This window comes from Myotis daubentonii, chromosome 3 (assembly GCF_963259705.1).
Source record: "Myotis daubentonii chromosome 3, mMyoDau2.1, whole genome shotgun sequence".
Lineage (NCBI taxonomy): Eukaryota > Metazoa > Chordata > Mammalia > Chiroptera > Vespertilionidae > Myotis > Myotis daubentonii.
This window is the reverse complement of record NC_081842.1, coordinates 110,308,304-110,320,298: the sequence shown is the minus strand read 5'-3', so window position 1 is coordinate 110,320,298 and position 11,995 is coordinate 110,308,304. Positions and strand designations below refer to the sequence as shown.

General features: G+C 44.6%; 1 protein-coding gene across 1 annotated transcript; it reads left to right on the top strand.

The window, feature by feature from the left end:
- Window positions 1-407: 407 nt before the first annotated feature.
- Window positions 408-5,680, top strand: ZIC1 (Zic family member 1). The gene is made up of 3 exons (XM_059688204.1): window positions 408-2,932; window positions 4,323-4,486; window positions 5,010-5,680. The coding sequence occupies exons 1-3, from the start codon at window positions 1,951-1,953 to the stop codon at window positions 5,205-5,207; spliced, it is 1,344 nt and encodes a 447-aa protein (XP_059544187.1). The 5' UTR covers window positions 408-1,950; the 3' UTR covers window positions 5,208-5,680.
- The last annotated feature ends 6,315 nt before the right edge of the window (window positions 5,681-11,995 follow it).

The following is an 11,995-nucleotide window of genomic DNA, read 5'->3' as shown; positions in this document are numbered from 1 at the left end:
GGCACATTGGGAAATTTACAGTTTTACCTGAATGAAAGGGGCTCCGGCTGGAAACAGTAGTGCAGAAGGAGGGGGTCATGGGGGCAGACCAGGGAAACTAGGGAAAAGGGAGGAAAGAGAATAATAACACGGGGGGGGGGGATAAAACTCAGCAACAATGTTTCCAATTTGCTATTATAAAAACCCCAAACCTCAATAAACCAGAAAGTTAAGAGCTCTCATCCACCCATGTTTATTTGAGGGAGTGGGGTGGGGGGTGAGCGAGGCAGGAAACCTGATGGATTTGATAAAAGTAAGAAAGCTGAGGGAATCGGTTATCCTGATATTTTGTAAAGAGAGAGTGGAGTGTCCATGTGCTCCCGGGATCTTAAATTATAAACAGGGCGGGGTGGGGGGGGGAGGGTAGAGCAAGGCAAGAGGAAAGAAAACTTCAAAAAGAGCAAATAACAAAAGCCTCCTTTGCTGCCCTTGAAGGGAGGGAAGATGGGGGAAAGAAAAGAAAGTTGCTGAATCCGAACATTCTAGAAGTGCCTTAGCTGTGTTTACCAGCCCCAGCCCGGTCTCCTGCTCTCCCACACACCCGAAGTCGCTAATCGCTCAGCTAAGAGCAGGTTTGAAAAAGGACAAGACTGAGAAAAAGAGATTAGCAATAGAAATAGAGATGGAGATGGAGATAGAGATAGAGATAGAGCTAAAGATAGAAAGGGAGAGACAGAGAGGGAGAGAGAGACTGAGAGAGAGAGAGAGAGAGAGAGAGAGAGAGAGAGAGAGAGAAGAATGGGAGAGGAAGAGCAAGAAAGAATCAGGTTTAAAAATGTATATGACTGCGAGAAGAAAAAGGAATCATGCCCCCCCCCCCCCGATTTTTTTTCTTTTTCCATGAGACGAGGGGGAAATGTTAAAAAAAAAAAAAAAAAGTTGCTTCTCTTGGCAGCCGGGGTTGTCAAAAGGGGATGTCAAGCGCTTTACAATACCTGGGATTGATGAGGCGGGAGGGCCAATGAACAGCGCTCGGCGCCTAGGCGCGCCCTCAGTTGACACAGCGGCTGCGGGCGGGGTGAGTGCGGACGCACCAATGGGAGCCGGCGTTAGCCGCACGTGACGCCTCCCCCTGCTTCCATTCATCAGGGAGGGGTGGGGGGGGGGGAAAGACGGTGTCGTCCTTTCAATTCATTTATCTGCAGGAATGATTGCTGCTATCAGTCTCGCGCTCACCGCCCGGCTGAGGAGGTGAAAGTTTCTCCCCAGGAAGATAAACCGCAAAAGACAATATTGTGCATGATTTGCGCCTTTTCTTTGGCTTTTTCTTTCTTTTTTGCTCTCCGCTTATTATTATTATTATTATTATTATTATTATTATTATTACAGAAAGCAGAGGGGGAAAGGGGAGAGTGAAGGAGCGAGAAGGCGAGCCTGAGAAAAAAGAGAGCAAGGGCGAGGGTCTAGTGGAGAAGTGAGGAGGGGCATACGGCGCGAGGCGGAGAGTGAGCAGTTGCGGCTCCTGTGCTCACATTCCTCTATGCTACAAAACCGGGAGGAAGTTTTTTTTGGGGTATGTGTGTGTGTGTTTTGGGTGGGGGGGGGAGTGGGCTGAGATGCTCCATGGCTTTCCCTGGGCAGCCTTGACGCGGGGTCCTCTCGACAGAGACTGAGCGGCGAGAAAGTGCGAGCCCGGCCGGCGGGATCTGCTCCGAGGGCGCCGGAGCCCGCCTTGCCCACTGCCGGCAGCCGTCTGGCTTATCCAAGCTTGGCCAGGCGGGCTCCCCAGCGCGCGGAGCGGCTGCCTGTGGGCTAGGACTTTGAGAGGTGGGTGGACTCTCCCTCCCTCCGCATCTTCTTCCTCCTTTTTCTCCGCCTCCCATTCCTCCTCCTCCTCCTCCTAATTTTCCCTCCTCTGTAGGCAAGGGTGGGGGGGTTGGGGGAGGCCGGAGCTCGCCCGGAGCAGCCACGATGCTCCTGGACGCCGGCCCCCAGTACCCCGCGATCGGCGTGACCACCTTTGGCACGTCCCGCCACCACTCCGCGGGCGACGTGTCCGAACGCGACGTTGGCCTGGGCATCAACCCGTTCGCCGACGGCATGGGAGCCTTCAAGCTCAACCCCAGCTCGCACGAGCTGGCCTCCGCGGGCCAGACAGCCTTCACGTCTCAGGCTCCTGGCTATGCGGCTGCTGCGGCCCTTGGCCATCACCACCACCCGGGCCACGTCGGCTCCTATTCCAGCGCAGCCTTCAACTCCACTCGGGACTTTCTGTTCCGCAACCGGGGCTTTGGAGACGCGGCGGCGGCAGCCAGCGCTCAGCACAGCCTCTTCGCTGCTTCGGCAGGGGGTTTCGGGGGCCCACACGGCCACACGGACGCTGCGGGCCACCTCCTCTTCCCTGGCCTTCACGAGCAGGCGGCGGGCCACGCATCGCCCAATGTGGTCAATGGGCAGATGAGGCTTGGCTTCTCGGGGGACATGTACCCGCGACCCGAGCAGTACGGCCAGGTGACAAGCCCACGTTCGGAGCACTATGCCGCGCCTCAGCTTCATGGCTACGGACCCATGAACGTGAACATGGCCGCGCATCACGGTGCTGGAGCCTTCTTCCGCTACATGCGCCAACCCATCAAGCAGGAGCTTATCTGCAAGTGGATTGAGCCAGAGCAGCTGGCCAACCCCAAAAAGTCGTGCAACAAAACTTTCAGCACCATGCATGAGCTGGTTACGCACGTCACCGTGGAGCACGTCGGCGGACCTGAGCAGAGTAACCACATCTGCTTCTGGGAGGAGTGTCCGCGCGAGGGCAAGCCCTTCAAAGCCAAATACAAACTGGTCAACCACATCCGCGTGCACACGGGAGAGAAGCCCTTCCCCTGCCCCTTCCCTGGCTGCGGCAAGGTGTTCGCGCGTTCTGAGAACTTAAAGATCCACAAAAGAACACACACAGGTATGGAAACCTCTTTCTTTGACCCACCCCCTGTACCCCACTCCCGCTTCATCCTGGGCCTGGGACCGGAAATCCAAATTTCATCGGCCAGGCACAAACTGGGCCTTGGTTGAGTGTGGGCGTCAGGTTCCAGCAAGCAGGCAGCAAAAGTGTACGCTGGTTTTTGGTTTCAGGTTTAGAATTATGAAAAAAGTATAAGACGATCAGATGGGAAGGATCCTAGGATATAGATTTTAAAATGAAGAATAAAAAAGGCCGGAGAGCATAGAGACAAACCTGGTTTTGAAAAGCTGAGGTGCGCTCGAAGCAGATAGAGGTGGCGGAAATTCCAGCTGCTCTAGCAGCAGACAATTTAAGTCTAAATGTTTGCTTCCCGCCGACATCCTTCTCTAGGCACCTTAGTGAGGACTTTCCCAAAGGATGAACTGATGAAATTGGAGGGTCGGTCGAAGAAGCACAGAAAGAAATAAAAACAGAAAGACATAAAGGAGGGAGGGAGTGTTGAAAACAAGTAAGTCTGACCAGAGGAGGCTTTTTGGAGGTTGCTCATATTTAAAGAACAGAATTTTAGTAGTGACTTGTTTGTGAGTAAGCTTGAGGAGTTGGAGAGTCAGTGGAAGGCAGAGAAGTATTTTTCCCCCCAGTCAATTAGATTCTATGAGGTGGTTTTAAAAACACTGAATCCCCCTACATTGACCTTTAAAATAGAGACTGGTCGGAACAGTTAAAAGAAAAGTTGGTGGTGAGCTCATGGTTGTAGTATGGGTCAGGTAAGGCCATTCTGGGCCTCTTGCTCCAACAAAGCCTGGAATCCGGTCTGCTTCCCTATTCTTTTTTTCCCCGGTGATTTCTGAGAACTGCTTTTGGAATTTTGAGTTTATGGCCACAGCCAGGGAAGAATTTGTGGTGCCAAGCTCTCCACTCAGATTACCTTATAAAATGTGACTGCGTGTAGGGGGTGTGGTGGGGAAACTAAAAGGGGGTTGCAGAGCCTCAGGGAAAGGGTGGGGGGAAGAGATAGGAGCAAAACAGCAGGAGAATAAGCCCCCAAAGTGAAAATTAGAAACCTTGAGGCAGGTATTGCCTGCCGCCTTAAGTTGTTTGTATAGCCACAGGCAGAAAAACCTGCTACTGCTCTGGGATCCAAAAAGAAAAAAATCTAATAGTAATAATAATAGCAACAACAATAAAATCTGGACCTAATTAGATTAATAGTTAAAATAATTAAAATATTTATAAATTCACTGCATATATGTGACTTCATTGAAGACCCGGGTTTTTGAACTTGCAACCTTTTTTTATTTTTTATTTTTTTATTTGTTTACATTTAAAAATACAACCACAGAATTTGTTCTAATCAGACCTTTCTCTTTATCGCCCCTCACACTAGGGGAGAAGCCCTTCAAATGCGAGTTCGAGGGCTGCGACAGACGCTTTGCGAATAGCAGCGACCGCAAGAAGCACATGCATGTGCACACGAGCGACAAGCCCTATCTTTGCAAGATGTGCGACAAGTCCTACACGCACCCCAGCTCACTGCGCAAACACATGAAGGTAATTGCCACGCTCCCGACGCCCGCCTTCGAGATGGGAGCCGGCTCTGCTCTTCCGCTGAGTCCTTGGCGAGTGGCAGCCGGGTGGTGGAAGGAGCTGGTGCAGGCTGTGTGGGGCTGGGCAGAGAGTGGAAAAGGGGGCGGGTGACCACCAAACTGTTATAAATTTATTTTTTTAATAAGAAAAGTAAAAAGGAATTTGGCCCAGATAAGGAGGGAGGGCTATGCTAGCTGGGTGACGCTGACGAAGCTGCCGAAATTGGGGCTGGAAGCGTTTGCAGAAGAGTTGAGGTTTTGCACGTAGAGTTGAGCAAGCAAAGTTCAGCGGCGGGGCAGGGTGGCGGGGAGAACTGCTGCTGCCGGGCGTGGCAGGGGCAATCGATCCCAAGTGCCCCTGGTGAGGCATCCCCAGAGGTCCAGTGAATGCTGGGCTCCCGGGAGAGGCAGCGCGCTGCCTTCACGGGTCCAATGCGGCTGTTGCTCCCGCTCTCTTTCTCCTTAAAAACTCGACTTTACTCCCGCAGGTCCACGAATCTTCCTCCCAGGGCTCACAGCCTTCGCCGGCCGCCAGCTCCGGCTACGAGTCCTCCACGCCGCCCACCATCGTGTCTCCCTCCACAGACAACCCCACCACCAGTTCCCTGTCGCCCTCCTCCTCCGCGGTCCACCACACAGGCGGTCACAGCGCGCTTTCTTCTAATTTTAATGAATGGTACGTTTAAAATCAGAAGCAAAACACCGATCAAAACCCTATTTAAGAGACTGAACACACACGTATGCAAAATATAACTGAAAGATCCCTGCGAATCAACACAACTACCCCACTCCTCAATTCTATTTTTTTGAACTTGCTTGTAGACCCAGGTCCGAGTAAGAGCGAGAGAAAGCACCAAACCTTTCGTTATCCGCCCCCCCCCCCCCCCGCCTTTTTCTTTTTCTTTTTTGGCAAAGGCTTGGTAGCTAAGGGGCTGGATGGGGGTCGAGGACCAGGCTACCACCTGACCAAATGCTGACAACCCGGGGGTCCAGTTTCTCGACAGAATTAGAACAGGCTGTCTGGGCTTCGGCTTGGTTTTTTGTTTTTGTTTTTTTTTAGTTTGTTTTTTTAGCTTTGCATTCTTGTAAATACAGAATTATTAGCTTAAAATTGTACGTTGGATTCTGTAAATAGTTATATCTCGGGTTTGAGCGGGCGGGTGGGATCGTGGCGTTGTGGTCTTTGCATTGGGTCGGGGAGGGGCCGGGAGGGCGGGGGGAGGGTGGGAAGGTGGGGGAGGGGTGGGTGGCGAAAGCCAACTGTTTGTACTGAATGGCAAGAATGTTCTAGTAAATGTGTACCAAAATGTGAATTTGTACGATTACAGTCTCCACGTCGACCTAAAAGAATATTATTGGTATTGATGTGTGTGTGTGTGTGTAGTTTTTTTTTTAAATTTTTTTATTTTGCTATAAAGTGCAAACATTTCGACCCAAAGTCTAAGTACTTAAGTGCAGTAAAATGTTGTTTCACGTCCTGTCAAGAATTCGTATTGTAGGAGCCTGGATCTGCGTGTCAAAACTGGCCCATTTGTTTATGTAAAGTGATATTAAAAAAGATATAAACTATAACTGTCAGTTGCTTTTAGCAAAAAAAATACAACCATGTAATGTATATAATTCCTAGTTTCCATATTTACCATATTTACCCGCATGTAAAGGGCCAGATTATTCATGTTACAGCTATTCAATATTTATGGCTAGAAGAACTCGTTATGTACACTTTAGTTTCCAGAACTGTTTGGTAATTTTTCGTACCTTATTAAAGATTCTTAAATATCAGTGATTGTAGTAGGAATTTCTTCTTTATCCTCGCCCTCACCCCAGCAACCTGCAGCCTCTTTTGCCACTCTTAGCGGTTCTTGGGAAAAGCTCTCCGGTCTCCCTTGTCTTCCCTTTCTGTCATTGCAGGTTGTATAAACGTGATAAATGAATGCTACCCTGCTGGCTCTCTGAGAGAGTGTAATTAGTATTTATATCAAAATTTATGAAACAAATTTCAGGCCGCAGTATAATTTAAATGACCTTTGCAGATGTAGAATAACAACCATAAAAATAACAGAAATAGATTGCACAAGTGACATCAATATTAATGTAGAAGAATTGTCAGAAGCTCAGTGCTCACAGCATTGCAAGTGAACTTGAAGCCAAAGGTTCCACTGCCCCAAAATTAAATTCCCCAGGCTGAAACCAAGTTGCAGATTTACAATATCATATTTTAAACTGCCATCTTCAATTAAACCATTTATGGTTATAACTAATTTTCAGGATGCCAATGCATGCTTTCCAGGCCTTACTTCTTTGTACAAAAGTAAATGTCCATAAAATGTTTTACTTATATTTCTTTAAACATGATGCTAATTTAAATTAATTACTTCCTATGATATGTTATTATCACTATAATTTTACTACTATTATTAGTTCTCTCAAAAATATATGTAGGAAAGAGAATTATTTTATGTAATCTTATTATCTTTCTATCTCTTTTATTTATTTCTCATTTACTTAAGAAATTCGTTCCATTGGTTGGCGTTGATACAGTAAATTTGTAAATGAGGAGACAATATAAAAAATCTAAATTACTTGTGCTTAATGACTGTAGCGGAACGCCTTTTCTCTAAATCAGATTGTCTTTCTTGCAGTTTAGTTTGATAGATTTGCAAGCTACACTGCTCCCTCCAAGTTAGCTGCCCTGGTAGGAATTCGAGATTCTTTGTCTCTGGTTGTAGCTTGCATGATCGCTCCATTAAGTAGACAACGTAGCTGGAGATTACAAATCAGGGCCTTGGCTGTAGTTGCAAGGGTATAGATTTGTTCAAGCAGGAGGCAGAGACTGACCTCACTATGGGCAAGGAGGAACCTTGATCTGCTTCATTAGTATACTATGTGAGTTCAGGAAATGACTGAGAAAAACAAGTGGAAAAACCCCTCTAAAGTATGACAACCCCTTAAGAACCTCAAATCTATTTAAAAGTGACAATTTTTCAGAGTATACAAAATAGAAATGTTAAATTCTCTTTTAAAAAAATGTTGACTTGTTCTTTCATCTTTTGCTATTTGTATTTGTCACTTTTAGTCAACAAAGTTTTATTGGCTCAGGGCATTTGGTAAACTTTCTGTATTTAACACATCAAAACCTGGAAATGGTGGTGTTTAACTTTTAAAAGCATGTTATTGTGATTACAAGAGCAAATATCTACCTTTTATGAAGAATGCCACTTTGCAAGATTTAAGGAAATTGAACACCTAAACAGGAATTGCTGCTGACTTCAAAAATTTGTGAGACCAAAACTGTCTCCAATTAGCTTTGGAGGTTTGAAATTTATTAACAGTGTAGCATTTGGAGGAATTAAATATAGCTCACTTCTCTAGGAAAGAAAGATAAACATCTCAATTAACAATACCTCCTTTTCCCATCAGAGATCAGAATGTGTGAGAACATGATATGAGTATGATAATAATAATCAAAACAACAATAGTACTTTTGTAACTTTGTTGGTGCATTTAGGAAGATAATAAGTGAATGCATTTTTTCTAAATGCAGTTATTTTCAAATTTGAAAATATGAATGTCACATTTGTTATGTACCTGGTGCCCTTTTTATTTTAATACCATGGTATAATAATTAAATGTCATCCTATGATATATGATTTAAGTAAGTTATTTTAAAGATAAATTTAGGGGTAAATAAATATGTACTTCAAAAATACGTCATATTTTAAACATATTTTTTAGACTTTGAAGGCCAAATAATTTTTTAAAAGGCATTTGAGAACAGCTGTGTGTGTGTGTGTGTGTGTGTGTGTGTGTGTGTGTGTGTGTGTGAATAATCTCACATTAAAGGAACTTTTATAGTAGAAGTCAATATTTATGCCAAACTGCCTTATGCATTCTTTTCTGTAACACCCACCACAAAGAAAAAGTCATTAATGATGTAGGTTGCCTAAAATAATGCTTCAAACTTAAATGTAGTCTATTATTTTTGCTGGTACCTTTAATGTCTGCTTCTTGAGATGTATTTTTCATACTTTTCTTCATGGGCTATTAGATTCTGAAATACATGAATGTGAACAGCAAAATATAGTTAGACCCTATTTAGCTGGAGCTGAAGATGCTGCAAATGACTGGTTTCTGTGTATAGCTGTGTATTTTGATTTAGGCAGAAAGCCATCCTGGTTCATATTTCGACTGCATTGTTTTCTGGATACTGTCTAATGATTAGAGTACCTGACAAGTTATTAAAAAGTTATATTGTGTCAACAAAAAATGCCTGTGTATAAGCAATCATATTTGAGAACTGAAGAGAAATGAGTTGTGGTGTGTGTGTATATTTATAGAGTAAGCATATAAATATACAAGCACCATTTGTATGAGGGCTAAGTGATTTTCAAACATTTCAGACCCTTTGTTTTCTTCTTCAAAAGGTACCCCCAACTGCTTTAAGCATTTGCAGCTGATGATTTTGATTTTTTAAAGTCAAGCATTCAAGTTAACCTTTAAGAAGCAAACCACCTCCAAAAGAAAGATGTAACCTTTCAATTGCCCCATATGCTTATCCTTTTTTTTTTCTTTCTTCAACTGACAATGAAATAGCACTAACCTTCTTTGCTGATGGGTTTGGCCTTTAGATGTTTTTATTTATTTGTTGATTTTGATGTTTTCTCAGGACCTTTAAACAGCTGGTAACAGAATTATACTCCCCAAATTCCTTTCCCAGCCCAGAAACCTTCTAGATGTTTCCTTTTGAGGCCAAGATGTAATCAGTGTCCTGGACCCCTTGTGAATCAGTGCTGGTAGAGTTGGTACCTGAGCACACTGCCTTCCAGGAAGTAGCTTAGAGAAGGCCCTGGTCCTTAAAAAGCAGCATCTGTTTATGATGGTTTGGGAAGTAACTGTATGTGATCTGACAAACTCAAAATGAAGACACTGATTATCTGTAAAATAAATATAAAACCATCAGATTTTAGAAATTTCATATATATATATATATATATATATATATATATATATATATATTCCAACTCAAAATGCTGGTTAGAAATTTATCTTCTCTCTATATACAGAGTTCTTGCCTACTCCTAGCATCAAATGTAGGTCTTAGAGCTATGTATTCAAATTAGGCGGGGAGAGTGTTTTCATAAAGATGGCCACAGCTGATATTCTTTGGTTTTAGAATTCCTGGAAATAGAGTGGCAATGGAAAGATATATTCCTTCTATGCTCATCCAGTCACTAAAAGTTCACATTATTTATGGTGTTCTTTATCAGCTTTTACCACGCATCTCACCCTCAGTAATATGTACCCATTTAAACTGGTTAGATACAGAGAGTAAGACTTTATCAATGTTTTCAAATGAGATTCTCTAATTTGGGACAAGAAATAAGAAACATGTCAACTTCCTATAACACATCTCATTTGAGTCTTTTCCTCAAAGTTTATTGCAAATACAATGGCATAATATACGCAAAATATGGGCAATGTTCTCCATTAATGTGTGCAAGGCCAGTTTGCTCCAGAGTCTCTGCCTGAGCAAGAGGATACATGAGGAAGCTAAACAAGGACTATTTTTACCATGCATGCTGAATCCTGGCATTAGTTCCTAACATTTATTTCCACTTTAGAGCAAGGAGCTAAAATAATATGAATTTCTAATTGATGCTATACTGGAGGTGGATTTTTAAAGAATAAGAAATCAGATTTATCAATCTAGTATGAAATTTAGATTGGCAGTGAAGTTGCTAGAGACTTAAAACTGTCAAAAATATTTTGGCTGCCTCTGATGGTTTGTGGGGCATCTTTGTAAGTATATGCCAGAGAATTCACAGGCTGTGAAACTTACACAGTGACATTTTCACCTATAGCATACATAACAATCAACTATTAAGTGTGAATATAAACACATGGAAATCATATCTTTTAAAAAAAAACCAAAATATATATAAAACACATTTGTCTTTTGTGTAACAATTCCCATTAAGCTACAGAAAACATAGGACCTAACTAGGGTGAGAGAAGCTCACAACAGATTCTTTTTAAAACTTTTTGTTTTTCCGGGAAAACACTAGCCTCTGGGAAAGAAAACTAAAAGTTGTGGAGGAAGAGTGTGGTGAGGGGAATAACAAGAGTTTGCCACATCACCTCTAGAGAAGGCCGGAAGGTCAGCTTTTGAGGGGCCCTCTAGGAGACCCTGCACTCCTGCAGTGAGCTTTCCAAGTGCCTGCCAAAGGCTGGAGCTGCGGCTGGGACGGCAGTGCGCATGCGCGCTTCGCGACCCTAGCTTCTTATTGCTATCCAGGAGGCACCCCTCCCACGCGGACAGCAGAGAGAGCTGCTCAGAGGCTCTGGTCTGTGAAATCCGCTGGTCCTGCTGCCAAAATAGTGTGGCGATGAAGCTGCACGTGTTTGTTTCCAAACCGCGCTCATTTAAGTGAATTCACAAAGCCAGGCAGACAGCGTAGGCTGGAACAATTTGTTGCTTCTGCCATCAGAAACACGAGCGGAGAGCGCCTGGCTGACCCCCGTATCCCAAGGGCTGCTGGCTGCGAAGTGTGAGAGCCCCAGTGGACCACAAGCCACACCACTGAAAATTCCTCTTCCTCTTGTCTCCTTCCAAGTTGGAAACTGGCACCCTGGCTATTCTCATATCCCTTAGCTCCTTGGAGAGGACATCCCCCTTCTACTCACCTGGCACCAAGACAGAGCTTAAGCCTGAGTTGTGTGTGTGTGTGTGTGTGTGTGTGTGTGTGTGTGGCGGGGGGGGGGGGGGAGGATGCACACTAGAGATTTTCCTAGTGCCCACCCTCTTTCTTTGCACAGATTCAGGCCTGAGCTGAGTTGCTACCTGTCTTTATCCCTTATCTATCTATCTGTCTATCTATCTATCTATCTATCTATCTATCTATCTATCTATCTATCTATCTATCTATCTATCTATCATCTATCTATCTATCATTTATCATCATCTATCTATCTATCATATTATCTATCTACCCTTGCATCCATTTCTCTCCCTCCCTCCCCACCCCCCGCGCCCCCTCCTTTTGCTTTTTCTCTCCAGGTTCGGGACTAGCACCTGCTCGTTTCAATGGCTTATCTAGGGTTTTTACTCAACCCTTCCCAAATAATACTTGTCACTTCTCAGGCTTTTTAAAAAATATATATTTTTATTGATTTCAGAGAGGAAGGGAGAGGGAGGGAGCGATAGAAACATCAATGATGAGAGAGAATCATCGATCGGCTGCCTCCTGCACACCCCACACTGGGGATCAAGCCTGCAATCAGGCACATGCCCTGACCAGGAATAGATCCAGTGGCCTCTTGGTTCCTGGGTTGACACTCAACTGATGAGCCACACTGGGCTGGGCTTCTCAGGCTTTTGAGCTGGTATACTTCTGTTAAGCTCAAAGGTACTTGTGTGGTGCAACCATGGTAACTGGTAGAGGAATGGTCCTGGCCCAGAGACCTGCAAAGTACG